We start from the raw sequence: 11,950 nt of genomic DNA on the forward strand, positions 1-11,950 counted from the left end.
CTTTTTTCATTCTATGGTTCCTATGCTTTTGATCCAGTGTGGTGATGCACTTCTCAATGTCAAACTTAATCACAAGTCATGTTACATTATCCTTAATATAGAATTGTAATCAATGTTATCATTTTGTAATAATTGTTCATGCCCCCTGTGGGCCCTTGATTGGTGAATAAACATATATATATATAGAGGGGGTAGAATTTTTCGATATTTGGCTTAATTATTTAGCGACTTACTGATAAAAATTCAGGTGCCTGTGCTTGAATGAAGAACGCTTCTGCTACTGTTCATTAGTCTGGGCACCACACATAAACTGCTTGACGGTGAAATTGTTAGTGCACTATTTCAATTATAATTAATTATTAAAAAACTCTAAACGTCTCATTAAGATCATGGATTTTTACCCAAATGTCCTTGTTTGGGGTCGAACTTATGTAAAGAATTTTACCTATACGTTCCTTTGTTCAAGTCAAGATAACATTTACAGAGTCATGAAAGTATGATGCACAATGTTATTAATTATATATATTTTAAGGCATGTTCATCATCATTTTCAGCTCTTATTTTAATTATTTTATAGCTGTTGCTGCATTGTGTCTGAGATGATCCCCTCAGCCCTGGCATTTGATAATTTGGTGCATATAGATGCTTAGCCAGTCAGTCTCTAGGCTTGTGAATATGGTGAGAAAAAGCTCAAATTATCGCTCAAATCAAGTTAACTAACTCTGATTTTATTAATCCATGTCTATTAACATAAAAATGTGTTCTACGGTGCTACCGTTGGGGGCGAGCGCAGTTATTTACTTTCAAAATCCTTTATACAGATTTTACTTGCACTGCATATCCTCAGTTCATTAAAAAAGAAGAACAGAATAACAAATCAATTCCCACTTCAGGATTGAGATTCTGAATTTTCGATAGTTTCCTACAAAATCCGAAATACCTGAGCCGTTTAAGTGACAAAAGTATGACATCAAATAAAAAGTCCTGTTGACTCTTCACCGCAAACTTATTGGGAATTTGGAATTTTTTCACGCTGTGAGATAAAAATTTCTTGGAACGATGTGAAGATTTCAACCCAAATTTCCTCTGTTCATAACGATATAGTATATTGAGCTCATTACACGACGCTCACTGCCCTCGCTATTAAAAAAATTAGTGCAACTTTGCCAAGTAAACAAAACTTAAAGGTTTATTCTTAACACGCTTAAATTCCTTATTCAAATAATTAATAACAATGCATTCTGACAGGTAATCTAAACATGAAAACTGCACAGACATGCCTAATTACTTTAGATCGAATAGCAATCATCTAATATGAAGTATACATGCATTTCGTTTATAGGAATCTGGGTGCTCACAAGGACAAAAGGTGTATGAAAAGAAAAACATAAAGGTAAGATTTCTGAATTATTTTCTAAATCAATAAATTACATGAATTGAAATTATCTTTTTCAGTGTTAGTCAGGCATTTAGCTTGAGCTCAAACCTTTTTGTTTTAGCTTACGTGAACCATTTTAAGGCCTAAGTGAGTTTTTTTAATCAGTGCCTGCTGTTGTCTGTCATCTATAAACTTTTCACATTTATACATTCATCAGAATTTATCCTAATTTGAACAAAATATGGCAAGATAGAGCTGAAACGAATGTTCGAACATTCGTAAACGAATAGTTTTTCACGAATATTCGAATGGAAAATTTGTATTCGAATATTCGGTCACATATTTAATACAACGTATTTCAAGCAATAAATGGTGTAGGCCTATCCACTTGTTTTTGATCTCTGTGGAAAAAGAAGCAAACGAAAGCAAGTACGTGTATAAGACAGGTTGTAAACTTTGTCCACGTGGTACTACTGGCCTGATAAAGACACGATGTCAGATTTATTTAATCATCAAGCCAAATATTCAGCAACCTCATGTGTTTCCGAATTAATTTAGATATGGGTGACATTGACCGCCATGATTTTCGAAAGTAATAAAAAATTTATATTGTGCGGAGAGAAATATTCCGGATCAACAAACGGAATCGATTGTTCAGATTTATAATTTATAAATAATTGCAGAAATAATGTATGAAAAATATACATTATATATTACCGGTATATATTTTTTTTGAGAATGTTACATTTTAAATCTAAATATTGATTAAAAAATTCACAGGACGCTTCCGGAAACGAGCCGTTTTTTTTAAATTTTTATAACAGTAAAACATGGCGAGTACCTGCTGGTTTGCTGATCGGGCGTTTAACGTAATCGGAATGCAATACAGTCACCTAATTTAAAGAAGTAAAGAGGCTTACAATTGTTGATAAAGATTCTTTTTCTATTTTTTTTTCTTGAAAATAAATGCGAGTCCTAATGCATATAAAATTACATGTCAAACGGCTCGGAGCAGACGTTTATTTCTTACACCTATCTTATACACTGATATATAGTAATAAACAATTATGAATATGATTTGCAAGTATATGAAAAGGCATAATAACTCCTTTATTTAATTACCGAATGTTCGAATACGAATCGAATAATAGTCACGAATATTCGAATGTTGATTTATGGTATTCGTTTCAGCTCTATGGCAAGATAGTGAATTAATTCATATTCCATAGTAAACTGATTTGCCAGGTAAAAAAAAAATCAATTGTTTTGTATAGCTTTTGTTTATTGTTTGTCATATATTTATATGGATATCAATAATGATGCATCTTAATGGTCATCTTTTTCTTTCAGAAATCGTGTAAGGATCGAAAGTTTGAAGTGTCTGTTGGAATGATCAACATCGAACTTTCTGAGACTTCGTACTGAAAGTGAATCTGTTCGTGACACCAATTATCTGTCAACCAGGTTGACTCAACCTTCTAACATAACCATTTGCTAATTTCATAGAATATCAGTGAGGAAGTGATTCTCTAGCAAACACGTCAGAAGTTTTGGATCTTCATTAATTGGGATCTTTGGCACGTGCGTTGGGGGGAAATAGCATCTGTTGATTTTATGGGATCATTGTATCAATATAGTCGTGTAGTAAATATTTTTTTGCATGTAATACATGTGTTTGTCACTCTAGTCAATAACTTTGTACCAGTACATAAGCATGATAAGCCACTGGCAGTTCATTGTAAATGTATACTTTGTTGAGTTGTCAATGACTATTCCAATTCCATAGCCAATTTCATTTATTAAAACTTACTTCTTATTTTAGAAAATGCAGACTGGAGTTTACTAAATTCATGTATATCATAACATAATTATCATTAATTTAACCAAGGTGACTAATTCTCCGGTAATCATATTTTCTCTGTAAATAACCTTTAATGTAAAATACTTTCCGTGAGAATATTTTATGAAAGTGTGCTTATATTGTACATCTGAGAGTTATATCATATGCAATATTTGTCTCAAAAAACATTGTAAAAGAAACAATTAATTTTTTTATTTTAAAAATATAGATTTGATCTATGAAACATTGTGATTTTATTGATTTTTTTTGTAATTATTTGGCACTAATTATTTCATTTTTCTTTCTACATGTATTTGGAATTTGGAATCCTGGAATTCCATGGATTTCCATGGAATTCCTTAGATTTACAAATATCCTGGAATTCCACGGATTTCCTCCGCAAATTTCCATTCTGGCACTGTTCCGCTCTTTTCCAGGCTAGATTCAAAATTCCAAATCATTCCGAAAAAAGTTCCGTCCCAATACTCCGGAGAATTCTAAAGAATTCCGCGGTACAAAAATTCCATGGAATTCCATGGAATATGCTTTGGAATTCCATGGAAGTTGCGGAAAATCTACATTAGGGCATGTAACTATCAAAATCCGTATGGACTTACCACAGTTTGATGAGAGAGTGATCCCTGGAAATAAAAAAGCTGTTAGGCGTAGCCTGCATTTTTATTTGGTTCAGTCCTGTGTGTTCATTGATAACAATGTTAGAACTGGATGTCCAGTGTTATCCAAAAAACTTTTGCAATTTAGACTGTATATTACTCAGCAGGTGTACTCCATCCAACATTTTTCTTGGTGGGTAGGTACGTGTCTATAGGTAGTTTTTTTTTTGGTTTTACTCAATTAAAAGTATTGGACAAATGATACCTCATAAAAATCACAGACTTAGGACAGTCTATTTATTGATATTTTCATGACACACTAGATAACTCTACTGAATGATAATAGCTAGCATACAGATTAATATAGTATTTATTGCCATAACACAAAATCTAAAAGCATCCTTAGGAGAAATCATATGATGAAAACTGAAAAAAAAGAAAATCAAAGTGCTAAAAAAGAATTAATTAGAGGTACAGTGGACCTTCAGATATCCGGACGCCAGATATCCGGACGCTTCACCTTCCGGACGATTTTTCTCGGGAACGGATTTTTTCAACGTAATTTTGACTCATTTATCCGGAATTCCGCGTTCCGTATCCGGACGGCTCTTTTTTACTACAAAATGTATTTTTACGTTATAAATTGATTCATTTATCCGGACGGTAAATTTTAATTTGCACTTCCATTCTAGTCAACATTCACGCCTGAACTGAGTGATAATTGTTATCAAAACACTGGCCGGATTGGTTGTTTTTACAAGACGATCACCTGTGCCAGTGTTATGAATGACTTACGATGATTAGTCCACAGATTAAGCATGCTAAGTGGGTATGGTCATAATATACGAGAGATCGATACACAAATGAAAATAAACAATTAACTGTGTTGGTAACAGAAAACAATTTTCTATTCAGTTATTTGTTATCTTGAGATATTTATAATTTTAGCAGGTTTTAAATATTTTTCTATTTATAGACGGGACGACATAGTTTCATAATCTCGTAGTCTACACATGGCACACACACATCGGTATTGTGTAATTTTCATCGGAAGATGAAAAAAAACTAAAACATTTCATCAAATTTAAATAATTTAAGACAATCAATGATTTCACTTGGGATGACTACTGCGTGAATTTTTATTATGTCAGATTTAGCGTGGATGAGTGCATGTTCATATTAAAATTAGACCCGATACTGACAGCTCGCTTGGGTGTTATCAAAGCTGCACATGAGAGAATTGGCTTGGCTATGTTCATCAATTTATAGGAAATACAGAGTAAAAACTAAGCTGGGTAATGAAAAAATCTGCCCATATAAGCAGCGTTATATCCAATGTTTGTCATTCTGCTCTCCAGCTACAGTCATGTCTACACCACCGACAAAGAGAGCGCGAGTCGGCATCTAGTTTTTAGCTATAAAAAATTTATTATATTTGAAAAAAGTGTAAAAGTAGTGCTGATATATACTAAAGATAAGTGTTTAAAAAAAAATTAATTATTTCTAAATGATAGCATTTTAATATCTTTCTTTGTATATAAGAGTTACAATACAAATACAGTATATCTGGAAGAGAAATCAATAGAATTCAGATATCCGGACGCTTCACTTATCCGGACAATTTGCCTGGGAACCAAAGCGTCCGGATAAATGAGGCGCCACTGTATATAATTTTGATAGGATGATCAGAGAACATCAAACAAATAATTTTTATTGTTGACCTTATATATTTACAAGTATCAGTCTACTTTTCGACTTAATATTTAACATTGTTATTAGTAGCTGTTGTTTTAGTTATATATTAGTTTTATCTGACAGTGGTGCTATACATTACAGATTAAACAAGCCTCCATCCATCCATTTCTCCACTTCTTTATAACATGTTGTTATTAGTTAGCTGATATATTAGTTATCTGTTTAGTTAGTTGATATCTGTGGTGCTATACATTAAAGATTTAACAAGCCTCCATCAATCCATTTCTCCACTTAATTAACATGTTGTTAGCTGTTATTTTAGTTAGCTGTTATCTGTGGTGCTGTACATTACAGATTGAACAAGCCTCCCTTCATTTCTCCACTTCTTTATATTATGTTGTTATTAGTTAGCTGATATATTAGTTAGCTGTTTAGTTAGCTGATATCTGTGGTGCTATACATTAAAGATTTAACAAGCCTCCATCAATCCATTTCTCCACTTAATTAACATGTTGTTAGCTGTTATTTTAGTTAGCTGTTATCTGTGGTGCTGTACATTACAGATTGAACAAGCCTCCATCCACTTTTCCACTTAATTAACATGTTGTTAGCTGTTATTTTAGTTAGCTGTTATCTGTGGTGCTATACATTACAGATTGAACAAGCCTCCATCCACTTTTCCACTTAATTAACATGTTGTTAGCTGTTATTTTAGTTAGCTGTTATCTGTGGTGCTGTACATTACAGATTGAACAAGCCTCCCTTCATTTCTCCACTTCTTTATATTATGTTGTTATTAGTTAGCTGATATATTAGTTAGCTGTTTAGTTAGCTGATATCTGTGGTGCTATACATTAAAGATTTAACAAGCCTCCATCAATCCATTTCTCCACTTAATTAACATGTTGTTAGCTGTTATTTTAGTTAGCTGTTATCTGTGGTGCTGTACATTACAGATTGAACAAGCCTCCATCCACTTTTCCACTTAATTAACATGTTGTTAGCTGTTATTTTAGTTAGCTGTTATCTGTGGTGCTATACATTACAGATTGAACAAGCCTCCATCCACTTTTCCACTTAATTAACATGTTGTTAGCTGTTATTTTAGTTAGCTGTTATCTGTGGTGCTATACATTACAGATTGAACAAGCCTCCATCAATCCATTTCTCCACTTAATTAACATGTTGTTAGCTGTTATTTTAGTTAGCTGTTATCTGTGGTGCTATACATTACAGATTGAACAAGCCTCCATCCACTTTTCCACTTAATTAACATGTTGTTAGCTGTTATTTTAGTTAGCTGTTATCTGTGGTGCTATACATTACAGATTGAACAAGCCTCCATCCACTTCTCCACTTCATTAACATGTTGTTAGCTGTTATTTTAGTTAGCTGTTATCTGTGGTGCTGTACATTACAGATTGAACAAGCCTCCATCCACTTTTCCACTTAATTAACATGTTGTTAGCTGTTATTTTAGTTAGCTGTTATCTGTGGTGCTATACATTACAGATTGAACAAGCCTCCATCAATCCATTTCTCCACTTAATTAACATGTTGTTAGCTGTTATTTTAGTTAGCTGTTATCTGTGGTGCTATACATTACAGATTGAACAAGCCTCCATCAATCCATTTCTCCACTTAATTAACATGTTGTTAGCTGTTATTTTAGTTAGCTGTTATCTGTGGTGCTATACATTACAGATTGAACAAGCCTCCATCCACTTTTCCACTTAATTAACATGTTGTTAGCTGTTATTTTAGTTAGCTGTTATCTGTGGTGCTATACATTACAGATTGAACAAGCCTCCATCAATCCATTTCTCCACTTAATTAACATGTTGTTAGCTGTTATTTTAGTTAGCTGTTATCTGTGGTGCTATACATTACAGATTGAACAAGCCTCCATCCATTTCTCCACTTATAATGGCCGACTCTCTCCTGTCAGTAAACTCAGAAAATACAAGAAAATAAAGGAGGTAATTTATCTATATAACTTCCATCCATTTCAGCTGATCATCAGCTGATATCATAACTCTCATAGTATTTAGGTTTTAAACTAAGATTATATTCTATATGTTGACTATAATAACAACTTTTAATCATCAAACATTTTTATCATGAATATGCTGAAAATTTAATCAAAATTAATATAAAATACATGCATTTCATTGTGTTCATTAATATAAGAACTCTGTTTGGATTCACCACTGCAGAAATAAGGCTATATCTGCATCTTCCGAAAAATGATGATAAAAATAAAAGCTTCAATTGATATCCCCAATTTTTTTATCTGATGAATATAAACATACTTAAGTTTATTTTAAGTGTACATGTCTATACATTGTGTTTAGGTAGCTTGCATGTTTTTGCATGTTATGCATGCCTTTCACTGAAACTCTGTTTCCCAGTCTTTCTTTTACCAATTGTACTTCCTCTCTTCATCCTGTATACAAAATAACCAACTTCCATTTTACAGAGACAACTGAAACCTCAGTAAACTAACTTGTTTGACTTCTATTTTGATAAAAAGGGAGTTGAAGAGGGGGATCTCAATAATAACTCAACAGAGGAGCCATTAGATGGGGTCAAAGGTCAAGATGGGGATCTGGAGAGCAGTGATGGAAAAGATGACAACCGCAGCAAGAATGTGTCCCCGAGTCTACAGAGAATCCTAGATGGTGAGAAAATTAGATGATGTCTGTATCTGAAAAGTATTAAATCTGAAAAGAGGATCGAGTGTAAAAAAACTTAAGTGTCAGCTAGCTGCCACTGGTAGCTTAAGATTTCATTGAGTTGAGTAGTTGAACTCTTTTGCTTGACAAAATTACATTTTGATTGAAATATCAAGAATTCAACTCACATGTACAACTTTTAAAGAGTTATCTTAGAGAAAGCAAATAGAAATATAAATTTGTATTTAATTTCAAGTCTTATAAGAAGTCAACTAGGTTGCCCTAACTCCATACTAAGCTATTTTGAAAAAAATAGGAATTTTACTGAATGTCATTTATATATGAAACCTATATGTCAATCCAGATGTACTTTATATAAGCTATAAAATTCAATCTTCAGCTCAGAAGAGCTGAGCATCATGAGGGGAATTTACCTACATTTGAGGTCATGTACACGTTGAATTGAGTAGAAATGGTGAAGTCGCAAGTGAAAGTTTATAAGTAATATCCAGTAAATCAAGTCAAATAAATATCTTTAATTCCTCTGATTATAGCATTAAGAGATCTGGGATTGTGAAGTAACAGAAACTTTAACACGTTACAAGTGGTGACGTGACCTGGACTTCACTCAACAGTGGTCTTAAAAGTTCACTACCGAATTATAGCCATTTAAAAAATAATTGGGGTTTGAATTGCGGTTCTTATCAACTAAAACATTACAGTTCTGAAGATACTTATTTTGAAGCACTTCATAAATGTTCTAGTTCCTATAAAATTTTTTTCTTTTCTTTTTTTTTTTTGAGAACAAATGATATATATACTCAGAAGAATTAGTCTGTTGAAAAAAATCTATTCTTGAAGATTCTAACACATTGAAAGGATATATTTTTGCCATAAAAATTAACTTCCTTTGAATCTGTAAATCAAGATTGTTTCTGATTATTATAAATGGATGAAATTACTGATAATCAGAACAGCTCAGGTCAGTTATCTCAGCTCACTAAGTCAGGTGAACTCAGGTGAACTCAGTTCTTGTATATCACTTTAATAAATTTAGGTGGTATAAATTCAGGTATCTCACTGACAGCTTAGTAAATATACAGACACTCAGAGTTTGTATATTTTGTCTCCAGATACTTGAACCAAGGTATGAAAGTTCAAGGTACTTCAATTAAGGTAGCAGGGTCCAAAGTAACTTAGGTCAGGTATTCAAACTCAAGGTACTTCAATTAAGGTAGCAGGGTCCAAAGTAACTTAGGTCAGGTATTCAAACTCAAGGTACTTCAATTAAGGTAGCAGGGTCCAAAGTAACTTAGGTCAGGTAATCAGATTCCTGGAACTCCAATTATAGTAGCAAGGTTACTTCAGGCTCAAGGTATTCAGGCTCAAAGAAACTTACTAGATGACATTAGTGAAACAGGGTCTGGATTTATACTTCAAAATACGGGGTTATTTTTACCCAATGTTATTTTTGCCTATTTAAACTTGCACACAATTTTGCCCAGTTTGAATTTGCCCAGTTATAGTTTTGTTTAAGAAATCTACATTCTCTTTTAATTTGCCCCATTTTAATTTTGCCCAACTGAGGGTAGTGTGAAAAGGGTGAAAATAAAATGAGGGCCAAAATTTCCCTGTATACAATAACTTTTTTCAAAAGTTTGAGGCTCTTAAAGTCTTCTAACCCATGCAAATCTAAGACATAACCTGGCCCAATAAATCCTGGCTTCAGATATCAAGGTTCATGATACTAAAAGGATAAGCAGATTCAAGATTTTTTAGATTTGGGTATCCAGGCTAACTGATTTGTTGTTTTATATTTATCTAATTGTTACACTATGTACACTCCTTATTGCTGATTATAACCAGGGTTGATTTCTTAGGTTTGGGTATCTGGGCTAACTGATTTGTTATGTTTGAAATCTATCCAATTGTTACACTGTGTACACCCTTTATTGCTGGTATTAACCAGGGCTGATTTCCCACCGGTGCACTTGAAGGTGAAGCGGTCGTTAAGATCCCATGCACATCTTCTCTGGGTACTTAGGTACCCTGGTAACCTGATCAGGGAATAGTATTGATTTATTATTCCTGCTGTCTTTTTCATTCAGCCGCAATGTTCTGTGAGATGTATTTTATGTTCTAAGCTTAATCTCTCTCTCTATATATAGTGATATTTTGGAATATGTAGCATTTTGGCTAATTTCCTACATTGGATTTTTTTCTGTAATTGAAAATTTCACAAACTGCAATGGGATACTGGATGTATTTAATTGAGCAGCAGTGATACTGAATGTGATTGGAATTGATGTGTTTTGTTTCCAAGGAAGAATTCAAAACAGACTGGGAGCATTAATTATTTGACACTTTCATTGAGTGTAATGAACAATACACAATGTGCAAGGATACAAGCTGTTTTTGTCTGCAAAAGGACAACTCCCTAAAAGACATTTAAATATATACAAAAGTCCAAATGAAATTTGCATTTTATAATGATTTCTTTAATCCCAATGATAAGTCAACAACGAATCCTTGTTCTGGTGCAAAACACAGAAGATTGAATGTGCTCTGTGCAGTCTATCTAGGAGAAGTAGGCTCATTACCTTTTGAAAGTGGCGTTTAAATCTCTCGATGGTTATTATTGATTAAAGAGAAATAATTTAAGAAAATGTTTACTGTCCCATATCGACCCATGCCTACGAGCGATGTTTATATGGTTTTGACAAGGCGCTTGAAAAACAACTCCACAAATAAAGGTATAACCATTGCACACCTTAATCAAATGTTTGTTAGTTTTGGGAAAATTTATGCCCCATTTTCCTCCATACCTGGATAAATTTGGATTTTAAAAACATGTGATGGATAAGTTGTTTAGTGCTGACATATATTTACTATGAAAAAGAAAACATTTTTGGAGTTGAGAAAGTGATTTTTTGTTGCACTATCGATAGATGTAGGAGTGAAGGAGATTGCATATAAAGATTATGGATATCTTCTGAAGCATGTTGTTAATTTTTATTAATTTATTGAACGTGTTAATGTTTGTGTGAAGGATACTATGGTGGCAACACAGCATGCATAGAAAATCTAATTGATGTATGTAGATGGTTTGTAATGAAGCAGTATTTGATGATGATTTTTCTAATTTTCTTGCAACGAATTTTTGACTTTATGACAGAGCTTAATTCGTGCTCTAGAGTCTTATAGTAAATAAATAAGCAAACATAATAATGGGTAAAGATAGATATAAAGTTGTTGATATAAAAAATAATAAGTTTTTAATGCACCCAAACTCACATGACTGTATAGAAAACACTGTGATTTTATACTTGAACAATCAAAGCATGTTTTTAAAATTTTCTTCATTATAGTGTTTTTATTGAAGGTAAAACCATCAACAGAAGATGTCTTGTTAATCTGCAGTATATTGTTGTTTTATATAGGACCCTACGCTCAAAGTAATAACGATATGGTGCTAAAACGTCACAAAACCAGACTGGGCAATAACCAGCACAAAGGGAAGGTCATCTCAGAACTTGAGGGTACGTATTTAGACCCTCCCTTCATTAATATTTTAAGTTCAGTTGTATAGTAACCAACACAAAGGGTAAGTCATCTTGGAGCTTGAGGGTACCCTTACCAAAAATATTGCCTTCCTGCAAATATTTGCTGTAAGTCTGCAGCAGACATTGCTGCAATCTTGCAATGTTCTTGCAAACATGTTGGGTTCCTGCGAATTTGTTGCAAGCTT

At 33.1% G+C, this 11,950-nt stretch overlaps 1 protein-coding gene and 1 long non-coding RNA gene across 2 annotated transcripts; both read left to right on the forward strand.

Annotated features, from left to right (window-relative positions):
• Positions 1 to 598: 598 nt before the first annotated feature.
• On the forward strand, positions 599 to 3,462 carry LOC134263068 (uncharacterized). The gene is made up of 3 exons (XR_009991174.1): positions 599 to 678; positions 1,343 to 1,393; positions 2,729 to 3,462. It is a non-coding gene; the product is annotated as an uncharacterized LOC134263068 (long non-coding RNA).
• Positions 3,463 to 4,628: 1,166 nt separating this feature from the next.
• Positions 4,629 to 11,741, forward strand: LOC134263067 (uncharacterized; the record flags this gene model as incomplete). Its single annotated transcript, XM_062745371.1, has 5 exons — positions 4,629 to 4,661; positions 7,040 to 7,198; positions 7,324 to 7,506; positions 8,061 to 8,208; positions 11,643 to 11,741. Coding segments are annotated over exons 1-5 (622 nt in total), but the record flags the coding sequence as incomplete, so codon positions are not given.
• Between the last annotated feature and the right edge of the window lie 209 nt (positions 11,742 to 11,950).

The sequence above is a fragment of the Saccostrea cucullata genome, unplaced genomic scaffold (assembly GCF_032062105.1).
Source record: "Saccostrea cucullata isolate Sc308-1 unplaced genomic scaffold, CSIRO_AGI_Scuc_v1 ctg10894, whole genome shotgun sequence".
In the NCBI taxonomy this organism is placed as follows: domain Eukaryota; kingdom Metazoa; phylum Mollusca; class Bivalvia; order Ostreida; family Ostreidae; genus Saccostrea; species Saccostrea cuccullata.